The sequence below is a fragment of the Quercus suber genome, unplaced genomic scaffold, assembly GCF_002906115.3.
Source record: "Quercus suber isolate HL8 unplaced genomic scaffold, Cork oak 2.0 scaffold_824, whole genome shotgun sequence".
Classification (NCBI taxonomy): Eukaryota; Viridiplantae; Streptophyta; class Magnoliopsida; order Fagales; family Fagaceae; genus Quercus; species Quercus suber.
Genome location: NW_027070254.1, coordinates 198316 through 220035, shown reverse-complemented (window position 1 = coordinate 220035; position 21720 = coordinate 198316). Strand labels below are relative to the sequence as shown.

At 32.5% G+C, this 21720-nt stretch overlaps 1 protein-coding gene across 2 annotated transcripts; it reads left to right on the top strand.

The window, feature by feature from the left end:
- The first annotated feature begins 15069 nt into the window (after nucleotides 1-15069).
- Nucleotides 15070-18888, top strand: LOC112011132 (putative receptor-like protein kinase At3g47110). Of its 2 annotated transcripts, none has more exons than XM_065767576.1 (3): nucleotides 15070-16506; nucleotides 16654-18084; nucleotides 18308-18450. In XM_065767576.1, the coding sequence occupies exons 1-3, from the start codon at nucleotides 15405-15407 to the stop codon at nucleotides 18334-18336; spliced, it is 2562 nt and encodes an 853-aa protein (XP_065623648.1). In that variant the 5' UTR covers nucleotides 15070-15404; the 3' UTR covers nucleotides 18337-18450. The 2 variants fall into 2 exon arrangements, with proteins under 2 accessions (XP_065623648.1, XP_065623647.1); XM_065767575.1 differs by having other exon boundaries at nucleotides 15073-16506; nucleotides 18262-18888.
- The last annotated feature ends 2832 nt before the right edge of the window (nucleotides 18889-21720 follow it).

Genomic DNA, 21720 nt, shown 5'->3' with positions numbered 1-21720 from the left:
TGGAGTTGATGACTTGACTAATAATTTGACTCCCATTTTATAAGATAGTGTGCACTCATGAGAACTCGATCACTAGGGCCCTGTTTGATTATTATTGGAGGGGGATTCATTCTCTCTTTTTATTTTCTAAACTCTTTTTTTGTTCTCAAATCTTGTATTCATTTTTTCTACCCAACCCATTTCATGTTTGCATTACTTTCTAGTCTAGTTTTTGCTCTCTTTTTTTTTTTTTCACTTTATATATTTCAATTACAAATTTATCACAATTGAAGAGAGAGTGTTTTTTTATGGGACAAATCAATGTTAGAGGAACCCACAGATTTGGCTTTTTACGAAAATGTCACTGTATTCAATTTCAAGAAAATGAAAACACCAAAAAGTTGTTTTTAGTTTTTGTATTCAAATCCTATATTTTTTTTGATACTGAAATTGAAAACTGAATATAAATATAAAGTCAAACAAATTTTTTAGTGGTGGGTCCCANAATAATTTATTGTCGTTTTAACTTTTAACTTACTTCCCAACATTTAATTTGTTTTGTTCGTTAATTTTTGTTAGATAATATGCTTGACAAAGATTAATTCAAATTCATTTTACAATTTGCGATCTTTTTTTAGTGCTTATGAATTTCAATGATTTCAAGCGAATTCAGATTTTTGAATCCAATAGTTATAGAGTGGATTCATTAAAATTTACTAAAAAAATACTTGAATATTTCAGCATTAAAAGAAAAAAAATAATAAATAACTTGTAAGCACATGAAATTTTACAGTTTCTTTTACTGACAAAATGAATGCAAAAAGTTACTAATAAGAGATAAAGTGAAAATTAATAAGAATGTTGAAATAAGAGAAATAAAGTTAAAGAGTCTAATCATGATGAGAGATAGAGAGAGCAACGGATGATAAGCCGAGTCATCAAGGAGAGTAAAGCTTTAGCAATTGCAAAGCTTAGGAGAACTCACTACCACAGTATCTCTCTTGGTATCAATTTTTTTTAGGAAAAAAAAAATGAAATTATAGATTATTTTAATACAATGGGTTTAATGGATTATTAATTTCAATGATTTTTTTCTTTTTTCAATGAGTTTTATTGAATATTTTGTTCATTTATTCTGTTTAGTCTAATTTTTTTGTTGTTGTTTGAACTAATTTTTTTTAGAGTTATGTCTAGGTACATTATCAATATATTGATAGTCTTGACTTGGGTGGAGCAGCCACTACCGTCAATAAAGACCTCAGAGTCAACACTTGGTACCATCGCACGGGCAATGCCACTTTCAACTTTGATAATGTTTGTAATTATCATTCATCATTACACACTTGAAGTCTGGTTTTCAACATCAAGAAGGGGCCTAACTCATCAAAGAGGACTAACCTCATGAAAGCTCTGTGGCTGTGGGTGTTGTTGTTTGAACTATTTTTATTGTTATTTGGACTAATTTTTAGAGTCATGTCTAGATGCATTATCAATATATTGAAAGTCTTGGCTTGGGTGGAGCAGCCACTACCGTCAATAAAGACCTCAGAGTCAACACTTGGTACCATCGCACAGGCAATACCACTTTCAACTTTGATAATGTTTGTAATTATCATTCATCATTACACACTTGAAGTCTGGTTTTCAACAACAAGAAGGGGCTTAACTCATCAAAGAGGGCTAACCTCATGAAAGCTCTGTGGCTGTGGGTGTACTTAGATATTTCTTTTTCTTTTTCTTTTTTCCTTTTTCTAATTCTATTTCGTAATTCCTTGTGTTCAAAATTAGTAATTGTATGGATGAGAAAGAAATCAAAGAATTTTGAAAGTTATAATAGTCATAACTAGGACAAAATTGCTTTTTGCCCCTTTCAACAAAAAAATCCAGCATTTTGCCCTATTTCTCAAACTAATTAGGGAAATGCCCCTCTTTTGAAAATCGAGTTTTTGAAAATCGATTTAGGCCCTATAGCGGCGTTTTTAAGGACCCTATAGTGACGTTTTGTAACTCGATTTTCATAAAGTCGAGTTATAGGTAAAAAAAAAAAAAAAAAATTTCATGTAACTCGACTTTATGAAAATCGAGTTACAAAACGTCACTATAGGTCCTTAAAACGTCACTATAGTGTCCTTAAAAACACTGCTATAGGGCTTAAATCGATTTTCAGAAACTCGATTTTCAAAAGATGGGCATTTCCCTAATTAGTTTGAGAAAGAGGGCAAAATGCTGGAATTTTTTTTAGAAATGGGCAAAAAGCAATTTTCTCTGTCATAACTATTATTTTAAACTTTGTAGTTTATAGGTGTAACAAATTAAATCTTGTAGTTTTAAAAGTAAAAAAATTAAATTATAAAATCTTAAAAAGGTAACAAATTAAAATCTTATGACATCTTTGGATAGTAATTGCATGACATGATCATGGCCACCATATTCTAGAAGACCAATTCACCAAGCAAGGTGCGTGTCTAACACCATCCCACTTTGTAACTTAACATTATTCAAAAGTTGAGCCTAAACTTCAACTTAAGTTTGTCTTGTTTGCAAAACAAACGAACATATTTATGTATGTAGGTTTCTCCCAAAAAAAAAAAAATTTGTTTTACACTTGCATAAAAATCTTTTTAAATATATTTAAGATTTGAAGAATGGTTATCTGTAAGTAAAAAAATGATTGGTCAAATGATAGCTATTAGCTAGAAAGAAATTGTGTACACCAAATAGAGAATATTTGTTTTTAGCATAACAACAATACTTGTCTTGCTTAAAATATCAATATCGATATATAGTAATCCAGGAGGGTAATCATGTCGAGCACTTAGGCTAAAAAATGTTAGAACTTTATTTTATAATTTTTTTTATGGGAAGTTAAAACTTTAGGATTTAAATGAATAGAGCTATTTTTCTTTTTTATCAGAAATGAATCAAGCTGTTGAGTACAGCTCAAACTTAAGCTTATTTTCATCGCTTCAATAGAGTTCAAATATAATAACATGTTTATGAATAAAATTAACTTCATGCTTGATTTTTTTTCTTTTTTATGATGCTTGATTTAAGTATATATTTATGTATATAGGTTTCTCATAAAACAAATATGTTATGTATATACATGCATAAAAATCTACTTAAATATATTTAAGATTTAACTGTGTAAGTGTATAAACAAGTTCGTAAAGTTGAACAAATTCTTTCAACCATTTTTATAAGCTGTTGATTTGGAAATTGATTATTTGTTTTTTTTTTTTTTTTGAGAATGAAAAAATGGGGGCCTTTATGGCTATATTACACCTCCGGGTAGGGAGCCAGCTGACAGACCTCCCAGCTGAAGGTACGCGCCTGCCAGACTGTGTGGAGGATAAACCCCACTAAGTTTGCCCACCAATGGACTCCTGCGGGCAGCGGGATTCAAATCTAGGTGTGGTGCACGAAGCGTCCGAACCTTACCCACTCAACCAAGCCTCCGTTGGCGAAATTGATTATTTGTAAGTAAAAAAAAAAAAGTGATGGTAGTGGTGGGCTCATATGATAACTAGTAAAAAATTGTGTGCACCAAATTTTGAAAGCCACCTCAATGGATAAAGTACAAATTTTCCCTGCCCCTGAAATTGTCAAAGCTAAAAACAAATACTAAAATTTGTAAGTCTTTCGCAGGTTATATCACATACTTTTTAATGTAAGATCAAATGGGTATAATCACCTACTTGTACACACCCATGAACCTCCAGACTGCACAAAGGGCAAAGATACAAAATTATAAATCACAACCTGTTAAAAATTATTATTGCTATAAAAATTGAAAGTTCATAGACCAAGCTGTCCCTACACAAGGATTGATACATGTGACCTGTTGCAATAAATATTCTGAAAATTCAAAACTGTTTGTTACAAAAATTATCATAAATATAATATAAAAAGAAGAAAAGAAGGTGAGAGGCGTATTGCTCAAATTATTGCAAGATGATGCTTGATTTTTGTAGAACCCTCTCTACAATCTTTTTGGTTTCAATGCCACACTCGTCTCTGATTTATATAAAAAAATAATTTAGAAATTCAATGACATTGAAAGCTCTTGAATATGAAGCAAAACAATGAAAAGAAGACAACTAATCAATATTGGTGGCTATATACGAGGCAGAGATTGTAGGATTTTAGAATCTATGTAGCTTCATTAGCGTCCTCGATAGGGTTGGGTGTAAAATTATGGCTCATTCAGATTCTTTGCTCCTGCAGTTTCGAGCCTAGCAGGTAGAGTCACACTCAGGTGAAAGACATCAACTCAGGTCACTCATCTCTACCCATTTTTTGTTCATAAAAAATAAAAAATAAAAAATAAAACAAAACAAATTAACTGTGCTGCCAATAGGGTGGCTACTAATACATTGACGTTGAAACTATTTTTTATTATTTATTTGTTTTTCTGTTTTTACTCTTTCTCGGAAATCAAATGAAGCATAAGTTTAAAGTTGTCCATAAAATTTTGTGACTTTAAACTAAAGCATATTGGTGCTTTTGATGTACACTAGACTAAATTGAGAAAAAAAGTAGTTGTTCTATGAAATCTTGTCACATACCACGTACGAGGTGATAATTCGTGGCATTTTAATAGTAAAATATTAATGATATCTTATATAGATGGTTAAATTACCAATTGTATCTAAAGTTTAAGCTGTTTGGAAGTGGTCAACTTAATCACTCCCTTTTATGTGTGAGCCTAAACTCCTCCTTAATTACTTGAACAACTAGTAATTCACAATCTCATTAAAGTGACGAGAGAGTGAGGTAGATATATTCATTTCAAGTAGCGATATCATACTAGGCCATCTAAGATTACAAGGATTTAATTGAGGTGAGGTTGTTGATTACTTTAAGGGTCTGTTTAAGATCCGCTTATTTTGTTGAAAATTGAAATTTTTTTGTTAAAAGTATTGTAAATAAAGGTAAAAGTTAGCTGAAATAGTACAGTAAGACCTATGAATAGTACTAAAAAATGTAATGGGACCCATGAATAGTAGTAAAAATAAACTGAATAATAAAAGAAACTGGCTTTTTAATTTAGAGCCAAACGCACGCTAAGAAAGAATTAGACTAGAAAAATATCACGGCTTTGGATTGCAGTAGAACAAATGTGAAAGAATTTAGACTAGAACAAATGTGAACAAATTTGCATTGCAGTAGATGTGGAAGTTGCTCTACCAAATACCACGGCTTTGGATAACATGAAAATAATGAAAATGAGTTATTGGTTGGTGCATGAGTTACTTGGTGATAAAATATACCACATCTTGTTTAGTGAATATTCCTCGTAGGAAAATTGCGAAAAATTTGAGGTATCTGAAATTACATTTTTCCAACCAGTGACAATATGTAAAATTTTAAGCCCGAATTTTTTGAATTTTCCTTATTAAAAAAAATGCTAAAATGCAAAACTCACCATCTAAGTTTCACCATTTGTCATTTCAGTCCTCTAAGTTTGTATTTTGTCATTTCAGTCCTTTAAGTTTCAGTCCTTCTCAATTTAGTCTTCCGTTAATATTCCGTCCATGACTACCGTTAACTTGTCCAAAAACGATGTCGTTTTGCCCTTTATATAATATTTAATTTTTATTTAATTGTTTATTTCTTAATTAAAAAGCGTTAATTAAAAAAAAAACAATTTATCCCCCATCTGAAGAACACGAACCATCTGAAGAATAAGAAGTAGAAACCCCACCACCCACTCCTGCCTAACTGCCTAACCCATCAATAATTGAGATCAAGAGGGAGAAAGCGAGATCAAGAGGTAGAAAAAGAGATTGACAGATTGAGAGGTCGATCGAGAGGGAGAGAAGGTACTCGGTACCTCGGCTCAAGCCAATCCTCGGCGGCTCCGCTCCAAGAGATGTACTTGACTCCGGCCGAAATACCTCCTCTCCCTCTCTATCTCTCAATGCAGCACCTGCGTTCTCGGCCACTGGAGTCACAAACCATGAGGCTAGAGAACCTTGGGTGCTTGAGCATCACTGAGTTGAGTACCTGGATTTAGTCTAGGTTTATGGGGTTCTTTAACTCGATTTCACAGTGGATTACTTGGTTTATTTCAAGTCAGAGGAAAAAATCTTTTTGCTGGGTTAGAAGTGCGTCAATCTCTCACTTTCTTCCTCACGATCTGCTGGTATTAGAGCCTTACTGGTTCCTCTAATTTGCTTTATATTTTTTTAAAAAAATATTAAATTAACATTTTTCTCTAAAATTAAGAAGAAAAAAAAAAGTTAACGGAAGAAATTAACAGCATATTAACAGAGTACTTAATTGAAAAGGAATGAAACATAGAGGATTGAAATGACAAAACTCAAACTTAGAGGGTGTGTTTTGTATTTTGGCCTTAAAAAAATTGATACTTTGACATTGAGTGTGCATTTGGGAAGCGCAAAATCGTCTGCGTCTACATTTCTTTTTTTTTTTTTTTAGACCAACTTGGTGCACTATTCATGGAACATAGGGCTGTCCACGGGTCGGTCTAGGTCAGGTTTGTGCCCAACCTAGAAACAACTCGCCGAAATCAGGTCGCAAAAAAATGCACCCGTCGTCGACCGTCGGAGTAATTGGATCGGGCATATCAGACCATCAACGAGCAGCGGGTGCGTCGATCGGGGTTGAAAATCTAGAAAACGGCAAAAACTGACATGAAAATGGCGAAAATAAACACATGAAAATGGCCAAAATCTGGCCAAAATCTTTGAAGTTTCTCTAGATCCGGCCTAATCTAGGCCATTTTCGGCAAGATCTTGGCTAGATTCGGCGAAATCTCGCCGAGATCTTGACGAAAATGGTCTAAATCTCACTGGATCTACCAAATAGTGTCGAAAATCTTGTGGGTCGGTCAAATAGGTTTGATTGGATTCTGGAGAAGGAAAACCGACCTTTGACCCACCAAACTCAGGTTTTGGAGGAACAAACCCGTCACCAACCGCTGGAGAAGTCGGATCGGTCAGCGGCGAATCGGGTTTAGTCGGCAGCGACGGGTGGGTCGGGTTGGCCGAGTCTCTGGACTGCCCTAATGGAACATGAACAATGCACCAATGCATATGAACAGTAAAAAAAAAGTGAACAGTAAATTTTTTATTATTTCCAGTTTTCAGCAAAATAAGCGGTATCCAAACAGACCCTGAATAACACTTTTTTGCATCACTAAAAAACAGTTACTAGAATTATTCCCACCCACTTCCATGTTCAAGATGTTAAGGTAAATAAAAAAGTCCTTGGGATCAGTTTAAACACTAGAAAAAGTTTTTTTTTTTTTAATTTTTTTTTATTCTAAAACTTTAGACTGTTTTCTCTACCTTTTTCTCTTTTCCCTTTGATGGTGTGAACTGTGAACATATGTATTAATCATTTAAAAAGTGAGTGTGAAACAACATTTCTAAATTCCAAAAGCACAATTGTAGTTAAAACTTTTTTTTTTAAATTTCTTTTTATGGGAAGTTAAAACTTTTTACCCAATTGCTACACAATTGCTCCTTCCGCCATAGTTTTTTTTTATTTTTTTATTTTTTAGGAATCTTGGATATTTAGATGGGTTTGTGGAGCAATGAAAGTGATGAGAGATAGAGCTAGCCTCAATAATTATGCCCAAAGAAAAAATTGTTTTTTATTGGAAAATTTAAGACTGCTTTTTCTCTTTTCCTTTCGCTGGGGTCGCGTTATTGTGCTAATCATTTAAAAAGTGGGAGTGGGAAACCGAGTGTATGTGATTAGTGTGAACGCAGTTAGCAGCTGTAGCATGCAGTAGCGAGAAAAGAACATTTCTAAATTCCTAACTTTTAGGATTTAAATGAATCAACCAACCTTTCCTTTTTATCAGAAATGAATCGAGCTACTGAGTCCAGCTCAAACTTTCAGTAGCTCAAACTTGAGTTTATGATCAGCAACTGTTAAGCATGGCTCAAATATAATAACATGTTCATAAATAAAACTAACATCATGCTTGATTTTTTCTTTCTTACCAGAGCATGATGGTAGATTCAAGTATATATTTATGTATATAGGTTTCTAAAAAGAAAAACAAATATTTATGTTTATACATGAATAAATATCTTCTTAAATATATTTAAGATTTGAAAATTTGTTATTTATAAATAAAAAAAATGCCGACTCGAATGATAGCTATTAGCTAGTAAAAAATTGTGTACATCAAATAGAGAATATTTGTTTTTAGCAAGACAACAATACTAAAATAGCTGTGGTTGTGTCTTGCTTAGAATATCGTTATCAATCCAGTAGGGTAATCTTGTTGAGCACTTTCCTAGTAATTGTTCTTTTAATGGTGGTAGCATCACACAAAAAAATGAGCAATTATATGTGGTCAGGTCAGCATCAACAAAGCGCGGAACCAAGAATTCCACCACAGCTACCCTCAATAATTATGACTAAAGAAAATGTTGTTTTTCATTCGAAAACTTTAGACTGTTTTTCTACCCCTTTTTTTTTTTTCCTTTGATGGTGTCCTGTCAGTATTAATCATTTACAAAATGTGAGTGTGAACGCAGTAGCATCAAGCAATAATGAAACAACATTTCTAAATTCCAAAAGCATTGGCAGCTAAAACAAAAAAGTTAGAACTTTTTTTTATAATTTTTGAAATACTTCTAGGAATTTTTTTTTTTTGTTCTTTTTGTTTTTTTGCTGGGTAATTGTTTATGAAGGGGCTAGAACTCCTGAGTTGACAGTCACTAGGATAACCGGGTACCACTTAGACCAGAAGGCCCGGTAGTAAATACTTCTAGGATTTAAATGAATAGAGCCATTTTTCTTTTTATCAGAAATTAATCAAATTTGTTGAGTCCAGCTCAAACTTAAGCTTATTTTAATTACTTAGGGTCTATTTGAGATCTACTTATTTTACTGAAATTGAAAACTTTTTGTTAAAAGTAATGTAGATAAAAGTAAAAGTTAGTTGAAATAGTACAGTGGGACTCATAAATAGTACCAAAAAGTGCAGTAAGACCCATGAATAATAGCAAAAATAAGCTGAATAGTAAAATAAGTTGACTTTTTAATTTCTGCCAAACACACACTTAAACAGAGTTCAAATATAATAACATGTCATAATAACATTATGCTTGATTTTTTCTTTTTTATCAAAGTATGATGCTTGATTCAAGTATATATTTATGTATATAGGTTTCTCAAAAAAACAAGTATTTATGTATATACATGCATAAAATCAACTTAAATATATTTAAGATTTAATTGAATAAGTGTATAAACAAGTTCATAAGGTCTCACAAAATTCTTTTAGCCATTTTTATAAATTTTTGATTTGGAGAGTGATTATTTGTAAGTAAAAAAGTGAAGATATTAGTGGGCTCAAATGATAACTTGGAAGAAATTGAATGCACCAAAGATAGAATAATTTTTTTTAGCATGATAGCAATACTAAGGTTTTGAAAGATAATGAGAATATTTTTCCTGTCCAATCTACTAATTAACACAGCACTGCATTATTGCTAATTTTTCTACAGAATTGCTTCTTCCACTTTCAATCTTTCCCCATCAATTAATCCCTACACTACACGTAATTGTTCTAATTCCACAGTTACAAAAAGAGTATTTGAGTACAATTGAATAGCCTTTGTTCTAATTTCTGGCTTCGCCATTGTGTGCATTATATATATATATGTGTGTGTGTGTGTGTGTGTGTGTGTGTGTGTGTGTGTGTATTAAAGCAAGTTTCAATATAATTTTAAACATACTGAATATCAACCAAAACTATTTCCAATTAGAGTCTAGAAAAATTGGATATCAAAAAGAGTTTAAAATTGATATGATTTTATTTCATGTTCAATTTAAATGAGAACTGAATCTACTCTATATGTTCTATGGTTTAATTTTTGTGACTAAGTAATGAATAGAAAGAAATAATGCTGAAATTTTAGGTTTGATAATGAGAAAGAAAGGATAACTTGTGGTAAAATGGAATTCAAATGGAGAAAAGTCTGCTAATAATGCGCTGCCTTGTCTACTAAACAACCGTTTTTTTTTTTTTAATATGCATGGCATTTTCTTAATAAGTACAATAAAGAACATTGAAAATAAAAGGAAAGAGAAGCTTGGTCATTCTCTCTTTTCTCTCCGTTTTTTTGGAACAAGTTGTCCTGCATGCACACAATCAATAAAAAATACATAGAAAAATAAAGGTCTTTGAAGTAAAATATTGTTAAATATAATAAACTACTGAGGTTTTGTTACTAGTTTTTTTGGAGCAAGTTCTCCTCCATGCACACACTCACCAATTGAACCCAATATTCGAATTTTATCAAAATTAATTTTGAAATATTTTACCCGTATAAAGACTTATTAGTTCTATTGCATACGAAGAAATTGTGTTTAATGAAAATAGAGTTTATTATGAATGTGACAGAACATAACACTATTTTTCATATTTTCGTGCCAGCACCGGATTTGATTTTTGAATCAACCCAAATTTACTTTCAGCAAAAGTGATTAGACCCGTGAATCTCTTTGCATTAGAATTATTGAAGCTTTTCAATATTTCATATTCGTCCTACTTTTGATAAATTGGATTTGATCCACTTTTCATCTGATTAGAATGAAATTAAATGGGAATCAAATTATTAGTCAAGTCCTCAACTGCTTGACGTAAACTAGTTTTCAAAATTTGTTATTTTAAAAAAGAAAATATGATACTTAACAGACCCACAATATGAATTTCTTGTTCTAGACTTTACTTTTAAGGATTTTATTAACGTGTATCTAAAAGCACACAATAGTAAATTAATTTTGAAAAAAATTTATCAAAAATTAACAAAATTTTGATAAATTTTTAATTTCTAATAAATTTTTTTCAAAAATAAATTTGTTAATATATACCCTAAAGACACACATTAACCAGACCCTACTTTTAATAAATAAATAAACTTGTACACTTGATAGCTCTCTTCAAAATCCTCTTGCGCTCCCATCTACAGTGTGTTTCCTCTCTCTTAGAAAGAAAAAGCACAAAAGAAATTTAACAATGTTTATTCATAATAAATTTAATTAATAACTTGGGTTTAAAACTTGTTAATTCTATCAACCAGGTTCTAAATTTTCCAACAAAAAGGTTTTGAGTACCTACGTTACAGTGTGTTTCCTCTCTCTTAGAAAGAAAAAGCACAAAAGAAATTTAACAAGGTTTATTCATAATAAATTTAATTAATAACTTGGGTTTAAAACTTGTTAATTCTATCAATCACGTTCTAAATTTCTCAACAGAAAGGTTTTGAGTACCTACGTTTGATTGGGAAATTGACGAAAGAATGATGATTTACAACAAGTGTACTAGAATTGAATCTTAGAGAGAAAAAATCAAACTGAAAATATGGAATTGATAGGGAAAAAGAGAAATAGTGCTTACTACAATATGAAATAAGAAAGGATGGCTAATAGTGGCTCCTTTTCACAATATATATATTCTATTCAAAAGTTAGTGAGTCCTTTTTATTTTTTTTTATAATAATAATAATAATAATAATATAGTGGCTATAAAGTGTCAGTTGATTCATGACTATAGAGTGTGAGTTGACTCATGAGTCATGACTTGTTACGTGGTTGGAATTTTCCTTATTACAATTTTCCACTGAGGGTGTCCTACGCGTTATGCAATTTTCTGCAATTTCCACAAAAAGAGAAAGTGGGAATCTTTTTTCTTTTTTGACAACGCGCATTCATGTGCAAACATCTTTATCACTGTAGCTTCTTAATTCTATGACTTCTGTCCTTGAGCATAAAAAAAAAAAAAAAAAAAAATTGAGTACTCTCTCACAATTTTTTTTTTTTTTTTTTTTGCTGAATTTTTTATTGTTTCTTAGTATATAAGTGTGTCTTACACTTAAACTTCTTGTACGTAAAAGTATACTTTGCGTGTTGGTTGAAAAAGGTTAAAAAGGGTTTGTAAAATACGAAAATATATATAAGTTAAACAAAATTAACGCAAACCTATTGCTGTCAAAGACTGAAATAAAAAATTAAAATTATTGCTATTATTTATAGGCCTCACTACTTTTTTTGATACTATTTATGGGTCTTATTGTACTATTTTAACTAACTTTTACCTTTATCTATAGTACTTTCAACAATAATTTTTTAATTTCAGTAAAATAAGCGGTATCTAAACACACCCAAAAGTGAGAAACTACACGTATAAAAGATTAAAATAATCTTAAATGAAACGTAATGCCCTCAAAGTCAAACACAAAGAATCAGTTTTAACTTTTTAATATTATTTTAAAACAGTGGTACAATAAACAATATTTTTACAACAAAGTTTATGCAGTAAATTATTACTCATTTTCATTTAGACTGAAATGAAAAATTAAAATTATTGCTATTATTTATAAGCCTCACTACTTTTTTTGACACTATTTATGGGTCTTAATGTACTATTTTAACTAACTTTTACATTTATCTATAGTACTTTCAACAATAATTTTTTAATTTCAGTAAAATAAAGGGTATCTAAACACACCCGAAAGTGAGAAACTACACATATAAAAGATTAAAATAATCTTAAATGAAACGTAATGCCCTCAAAGTCAAACACAAAGAATCAGTTTTAACTTTTTAATATTATTTTAAAACAGTGCTACAATAAACAATATTTTTACAACAAAGTTTATGCGGTAAATTATTACTCATTTTCATTTAGAGTTCATAACTTATATCATTTTTTTACCTACTATTAACAGCTTGACACTTAGTTTTTATTATCAAATTATTGCGAAAATTATTCTTTATTTTATTAAGGAAAAATACTAATGCCACATACTACTCTATAAATCTTTTTACAAACTGTTGGTGTGATAAGTGATTATTAGTAAGTAAAAATATGTATTAATAGCGGGTCCAAATGAAAACCCGTAAGAATTTATCATATCATAGTCTCACATTAACATTTTGTAAAAATATTGTAAAATTGTTTGTGTCTTTAGCATTACTTTTTATTAAATTGTGAAACTCACAAAAAGTTAAACACAAAAGCTACCACAACCTATTGCCATGCTTCATCCCCTCAGTAGTACACCCCAATAATTATTGTAAGTGAGTAACTGAGTGTATATATATATATATATATATTGTATTTATATGATAAATATTTTTGTATTTTTTACACAACCTTTTAAAAATAAACGTTTAACACCTGTATGACACACATATTATTTATTTTTCTGTTTCCATATTTTTATGCTGAATTTTTGAAACACATTTTTATTGAAAGATACCGAATTAAACCTATTTGTATGTTTATCATAATATATGCATACCGTATTTACTAACTATAGACTTAACCCTCAAGTTGATGAAATTTTATTTATTATTTATTTATAATTCTACTTTGTGTTGATACGTTTTAGTATTGTATTTTTTAAGTCTCCGTCACAACTCCCCTCTTTTCCTCTTATTATTTATGTTTATTTTATTTTGGATTAATATTTAGTTATTTTGAAAGTGGAGGTTGGAGTTTATATTCAAATAAAATATACATGGTTATATATTTAAATGTACCTATAAATTTTTTGAGTAATAAATTATTATATTGTCTATCTTTAATTTCCTTTAGTTTAATTTTAATTTTTGTTAAGTTAATATTATAATTTTGTGGTGAGTTTTGATTATCATGATAATCTCCTTAAGAGAAGAAGAAGAAATTTGTATAATATATTTGAAACTTAGAAAGTTTAGATCTACCAAAAAAAAAAAAAAAACAAATAAGGAAAATGGTACGCACTATAATAGTAGTTAAAATAATATGGACCACCTTTAAAAAAGCAATCAAACACACCCAAATATAAAATAATAGAATTTTATATTTGTATAAAAAGAGCGATGGAAAATACTTATAGAAATTGTTTTATTTTTAGAGGGAACAAATTTTCTTCAACAAATTTTAGAGAACAAATTAGACATTATAATATATCACAAAATAATTATATATTCCCACGCATCGCGTGAGTCTGTAATAGTTCTACGAGTACACAAAAAATCTCAAGACAATAGATAAAGTCTCATGCAACAACATCAAAACATATTTTATCTCCAAAAGGCATATAACACCCAAAATAGTAAAGAAAAAAGTTTACCTTCAATTAGTTTGAAGGAAAATTCTTTTAACTCACTACATGGCGATTAATAAAATCATCCACATATATTTTTAGTCATAAGACAAAATTTGGATACAAACTTTGTTGAACCAACAATAGTAAGATGACATGCGTCACTCTTATGTAGGGATGGAACCAGGATTTAGAGTCTCAAAGCACTCGCATCAGTGCTCATATAATAGAAAATTTATCACATTTTAGCCAACCAAGCCCAAAATTCACTCACATCAGACTATGCAAAATTGTGTAAAAATATATTGTTACTACAATATCCGTGTAAATTTACACTAGCATTATTCATGTTTTATTTAGTTTTTTTATTCTTTCTTTACATATGCCAAGGATGAAGGAATAAAGTGGATGGTGGTTGTTAATTGTGAAAAAAAGAAAAACAACAAAAAAAAAAAATCAAGAAAAATTAATATTTTAAAGAAATAGTGTAAAGTAGATAATTTGGTGTGAGATGTTTTCGAAAAGTGAATATGTAAAATAAAAAAAGTAGGTTTTTTTTGTTAAAATAGATAGAAATTTTTTCATGAGCTAGGTAGTGGATTCTCAACCATTGAAATACTATTACATCCTGTAAGATATTTAGAGTATTAACAACAATTGTTTGAGGCCAAGAAAAGAGCAAAAATAACAAGAACGAAAGATTTGGGTCTATTAATGAAAAGGCCAAAGCAAACAGGCATGCACATGGCATGAGACGAGAGCTGGAGACAATGACAAATCTCTATATGTTTGAATTTATCAGCACTAGTATTTTTATACTACTAGATTCCAACGGCTAGGAATGAATAGCCCAGTTTATAAGTGATATGGGCCACAACCTCCACATCCTATACTTTCCATCACTCGTTATATTTCACGGCCCGCATTCACCAACCCATAATCCACTACTTACTAGTTACGACTCTACAATCGATCGTAGTACAACAACAACAATAACAACAACTAAAAACATACTGTACATAGTAGTTAAGTTAGTAGTACATTGTATTGTAGACAAACACAAAAACTCAAAAACAAAAGAAAGAGAGAGAGAGCGCCGAAACTCCAACCTCCTTCCTCTCGATCTCTCCGCACTCAACTAACTCTACCAAAACGCCTCCGTTTCGACCATTCTCCTCTTTATAATCCCCAAATTACACACTCTTACTTGCCGGCCACCTCTCCGAGCATCTGCGGTGGAGCATCATCGGTGCTGGTCAAATCCTGAACAGGCCTACGCGTGAGAGTTCCTGCCTATGTCAGTATCTCTCTCTGAAGAAGCTAATTTCTTCCTACAAGATGGATCATCTGCTTATGAATACACGACCACTCTTCTCACTAACCTACCATCCCATCTTTCTTCTGTTCCTCTCTTTATCCATCTCTAAATTTTCCTTAGCTACCACACTTTCAAACGAAACGGATAAACTTGCACTGCTCGAATTCAAGTCCCACATAGATAGCCCTCTTAATGTCCTGGCTTCTTGGAATGACTCTTTCCATTTCTGCCACTGGGTTGGGGTCACTTGTGGCAACAAACACCAAAGAGTCATCGGTTTGGACCTAAAAAACAATAAGTTGGTTGGCAACATATCACCCCACATTGGAAATCTTTCTTTCCTTCGATCTCTCGACCTTGCAAGTAACTCTTTCCATGGTGGAATTCCCTCAGAAGTTGGTTACTTGCCCAGGCTTCGAAATTTGAACCTGAGTCTTAATCCAATATTGGGAGGGGAAATTCCAGTCAATCTTTCTCACTGTTCCAACCTACAGTATCTTGATCTCCGGTACAGCGATTTACTACAAGGAATCCCTTCAGAACTTGGCTTTTTGTCAAAACTTCAAATGCTAATTCTTGATCACAATCATCTAAGTGGAAGGTTCCCACCTTCTCTGGGGAACTTGTCCTCTCTCCAATATCTTTGGTTTGCAGCTAACAATTTGGAGGGAGAAATCCCAAATACAGTAGCCCAAATGAAAAGCTTGACATCTTTTTTTGTATCAGGAAATCATCTTTCTGGTGTGTTTCCACCTTCCCTATACAATTTATCATTGCTCACACTTATTGCCTTGACTGATAACAACTTCACTGGTAACCTCAACCCCGACTTGGGCATTGCTCTTCAAAATCTGCAGATACTTTTGACAGGAGGAAACCAATTTACAGGAACAATTCCAGTTTCATTGTCCAATGTGTCAGACATTCAAGAGCTTGATATCCCATATAATCAATTTACAGGAATCATTCCTATGAGTTTTGGTAATCTACAAAATCTTCAATGGTTTAATGCTTATTCTAATCTCCTTGGAAATAACTCAGTTGATGATTTGAGTTTTCTGAGTTCTTTGAACAATTGCAGCCAGTTAAAGTATCTGGATGTCAGCGGCAACCAGCTTGGAGGTGAGCTGCCTAACTCCATAACAAACCTCTCAATCCAATTATTATATCTGGGGCTAGATGGCAATTCTATTGGTGGGAGCATACCTACACGAATATCAAATCTTGTTAGCCTAACTAAACTTGCCCTGGGATCTAACTTGTTAACAGGGAATATTCCATCTTCAATTGGAAAGCTCACAAACTTGAACGCTTTGTACTTGGGTGAAAACAAATTGACTGGGGTGATCCCGTCTTCCGTTGGCAACATGACTCAATTACTAACTCTCTCCTTGTACAATAACAGCTTAGAAGGGAGCATACCCACTAGTCTTGGAAGGTGTAGCCACCTGCAAGAGGTATACCTTTTCCGTAATAAATTAAATGGCACCATACCCGAGCAACTTTTTGGCCTTCCTCTAGTCCAAATTAATGTGTCTCATAACTCCTTGACCGGTTTTTTACCACCAGATTTTGGAAACCTGAAACTTCTTGTTGCACTAGATGTTTCATACAACAAATTTTCCAAAGAGATTCCAGCCCAGCTAGGGGAATGTTTGGCCTTAGAAACACTTTATATGCAAGGCAACTCCTTTGAAGGAACCATTCCCGACCTAAGTAAGTTAAAAGGTATTCAATATCTTGATCTTTCCCACAACAACTTGTCCGGTCAAATCACAAGCTATATGGCTAATTTTCCAGTGTTGCAAACTTTAAACCTATCTTTCAACAATCTTGAGGGAGATGTACCTGTAGAAGGGGTCTTCAGAAATGCTAGTGCATTTGAAGTCAAAGGCAACACTGGTCTTTGTGGGGGGATCCAAGAGCTGCATTTGCCTGCATGCCCCAAGAAACACAAAAAGCATTTTGCTTTGAAATTGATACTGGCCATAAGCATTGCAGCTGCTTTCTGCTTGACATTGTTTTCTTTGATGGCTCTTTCCTGGTTGAAAAAGTCGAAGAAAAAAAGCCTTTCCATTTCCACCTGTGGACCCTCCTACCAAAAGATCTCTTATAAAGAATTACACAATGCAACTGATGGATTCTCTTTGGAGAATTTGATTGGTTCAGGTAATTTTGGTAATGCCTATAAAGGAAAACTTGGTCCAGATGAAACACATGTTGCAGTCAAGGTACTCAATCTTCAAAAGCAAGGAGCTTCCAAGAGTTTCATTGCCGAATGTGAAGCCTTGAGGAACATCCGGCATCGAAACCTCGTTAAGATTCTGACTGCTTGTTCGAGTATTGATTTTAAGGGCAATGATTTTAAAGCTTTAGTATATGAGTTCATGCCAAATGGAAGCTTGGAGATGCAGTTACATCCTGAAGATGGGCTCAAGCAATTGAGAAGTTTAAATCTTCTTCAAAGAATCAACATTGCTATAGACGTGGCTTCGGCTTTGCTTTATCTTCATCATCACTGCCAAACCCCTATTATTCATTGTGATCTAAAGCCAAGCAATATTCTTCTCGATGATGATATGATTGCTCATATAAGTGATTTTGGTTTGGCTAGACTCCTTTCGAAATCTGGGAAGGAAGCTTTTCTTAATCAATTAAGCTCAACAGGGATTAAGGGAACTGTTGGATATGCTGCTCCAGGTAATGTATCATGATTTCACTCAATTGTAAAAGTATTAACGCATAATGAATGCATCAATAATCAAAACAGGGATGCCCCGTATAGAATATTTATATACAAACTTCACCAAATCACTAGTTTAATAGCATTGAGTAAGAATTGTTCTTAGTGTACGAAAGTGCTCTAAATTTTTGCAGAGTATGGAATGGGTAGTCAACTTTCAACTAATGGGGATGTGTACAGCTTTGGGATCCTCTTATTGGAGATGTTAACTAGAAGAAGACCCATCGATAAACTATTCAAAGATGACCTGAACCTTCACAACTTTGTTAAGCTGGCATTGCCGGGACGAGTGATGGAGATTGTGGACCATTCAATTTTCAACAAAGCAGGAGAAAATGATAACATGGTTTCAAGTTGGAGTGACTGGACAAGTGGACAAACTTAATGCTTGATATCGATCTTTCATATTGGACTTGCATGTTCAGCACAATCTCCTACAGACAGAATGGACATGAACAGAGTAGCCCTGGAATTGCATTCAATTAAAAGGCAAATTCCTTTGGAAGCTTAACGTTACAGGCAAAGCCCAAGAATAGGTATCCACAGTTGTTAATTAGGTTTTTATATTTATTTAGTTATTCTATAGTTAAGGGTATTTTAGTAATTATATAATTGTTGGGTATGGGCTCGGTTTTCTTCTATTAATAAGTAAGTCTTATTTAATTTATAGGTTTACATGTATGGTTTTTTGTTTAATTCAATTAGAAAGTTGTTATGTACGGATAATATTGTAATGTTTTATGTAAGATGGTTTTGAAGAATATTGTACGTATATTATAGCATAATGGTAAGTGAATTCAAATTCTTAGTCGTATGACCTATAATAATTTAGTTTTTTTTTTTTAATACTTTATAAATTTGATGTTTTTTTAGGACTTATGAAATAATATAAAGTCAATGAACACATATGAGTAATAACATGGAACTGATCATTGGATTTGGGGAGGTGCTTGGTGAACTAGTCTACATTTTTGCCAACACATGAAATAAGATAAATCAGGACACATCTTGTTCTGTCATTGTTCCAAAGCTTATAAGTGACTAATAAAATTTGTACATAAAGTTAGGATGGAAATTGGAAATCCCTTTTTTCTTTTCATGTATTATCAAGTCTTCTTCATTATTCTCCAGGGAAGATGGTTTTATTGTTAGTTGAGGCATGAATGGGCCACTTCTTTTTCGTCGATGAGGTCTTTTGCTGTTGCATCCATCTTTGTCCTTGAGAACTCATCAATCTTGAGCCTTGCCAATGCGTAAGCAAGTTCCAAACACTAAGTGCACTGAAATAGTCTCATGCAAGTAGTATTAAAACATTTGGACCATTTTTCACAGCATTTTGGAATATATAACATGCTAATTGCTAACCCAAAAGTATAGTAGGCTATCATATATAATTATTCATTCATGAATCCTCGATTGTATTACTCTTAGCCCTCATTTTATATCATCGTCGATTGCTCATCAGTAACTGGGAGTTCTGAGCTTTGTGCATTTCATTGTTATAGACTTATAGTCCATATATTCCAAATATGTATCCTTGCTCTATACATATATTCCAAATATGTATCCCAGTGTTTACAGTATAAGAGTGGGATCAATAAAGTATGGAGGTGCATCTAGAATGTTTTGTGATGGTCAATCATTGATAAAGCTAAAGAAAACAGTATACAAGGTAGTCAAAGGCGAAAGGCGCCCTTAAGGTGCCAAGGCCTTGTATCGCCCGAGGTGACGAGGCACCAAAAAGGCGCTAGCCCGAGTGAAGCGAGGCCCCAAATTCTAAAAAATTAGTCTCCATCCAAATATCAACAATCAACTAAGTCCAGATAATTATCAAACATCAACTAAGTCTGAATACAAACATAAATAACTATTTAAAAATTAGTCTCCATCCAAATATCAAATAAATCTGAATATTAAACCAAAATATTGTTCATAACTTCATATTAGAAAGAAGAAAACTCCTAACAAAACATTGAAGATTGAACTTCATGACTATCCATGACAAAACAAAAGCATTTGAAGATTAAACATTCTGTTCTGCCTATTAGATTGAACATTCTGCATATTAGCCTATTTAATAGCCTAAATGTGGTTGTTATTTTTAATCTAAAGGTCATCATCAGAGTCTTCACTCAAGTTTCCATCACTTTCAAAGCCACTTGAACCAGATTTATAACCATCAACATTCTTTTCCTCAGTCTCATCAGAATCAGCATTTTCCTCTTCAATATTTGGTTGTAATGTTGAGGCCTTTGAGCTTGCCCTTGATTTTGTTTGGAATCTAGTATTCTTCCTTGGTTCTCCAACACCAGCAGCTCTTGCCACTACACCCCATGTCAAACCATCATCATCATCATCAAAAACCAACTCATCTTCAACATTCATAGAAGGTTCAGCACCCATTTCCCCCAACAACCATTCATTACTTTCATCGATATCATCTAAGGAGATGGGATCAATAACATCACAATTATCATATCGTGCCTTCATCTTTTGATTATACTTCACAAAGACCAAATCATTTAGTCGTTTTTGTGCAAGTCTATTCCTTCTTTTTGTGTGAATCTACAACCATTTATGAAAACTAAGTATTAGACTATAGTGAATAATTAAACCATTGGAATTTTCTATGAAATAAAGTAGCTCATCAAAGGATAAAATCTACTTATCATACTTTAAAACTCACCTGCTCAAACACACTCCAATTACGCTCACAACCACATGCACTACAAGTCAAGCTCAAGATTCTTATAGCTAACTGTTGCAAATTCGGAGTTGAGCTCCCATACAAACTCCACCATTCAGCTATGTTAAAAAAAATAAAAAATAAGTATGAGTAATGATATATGATATATTAGAAGTCAGATTTTTTTTTTTTTTTTTGGGTGTAAAAAGTGCCACTGATCTAGTCATTATAAGTTAGATATAAATGCTTTCTTACCTGGAGCCCTTGTCTTTCTTGATCTTTTAGCCAATTCAATGCCAAAGAGTCCTTCAGCTTTCTTATAGATGGGTAGTTCAGCCATGATCTTGTCTTTGTATACAAGCATACAATCCTGCTGTAATTTCATGATTTGTTGCTGTGTTATCATCAAAATAGAAGTACTCAGGATTCAAGAAATGACCCGCTACATGCAAAGGCCAATGTAATTGACATTCCCATCTCTCATCAATGATTTTAAAAATATTTGAATAGCTTTCTTCATTCTCATTAAAAGCTTTTATAATAGCTTCTTTGGCCCTATCCATTGCCTCATATATATAACCCATAGCTGGTTTTCTCCCATTATCAACAAGGCGAAGAACTCGAACAAGAGAGCCCATAACTTTAAGAATGTAAACTATAGTATTCCAAAAAGAAGGCATCAAAATCATTTCTACTACTCGTTTAGCATTTGCTTCCTTTGCCCATCTACTATGAACCCACTCCTCAGAAGTAAACATGGCCCTTAGGTTATGCTTTTGCTTATAAATGGATTTTATTGTAAGATATGAAGTGCAAAACCTAGTTTTCCCAGCCTTAACCAGCTCTCTTTGTTTTGTGTATTCTCTCATCATATTTAAGACCCCCCCCCCCCCCCCCCCCCCCCCCC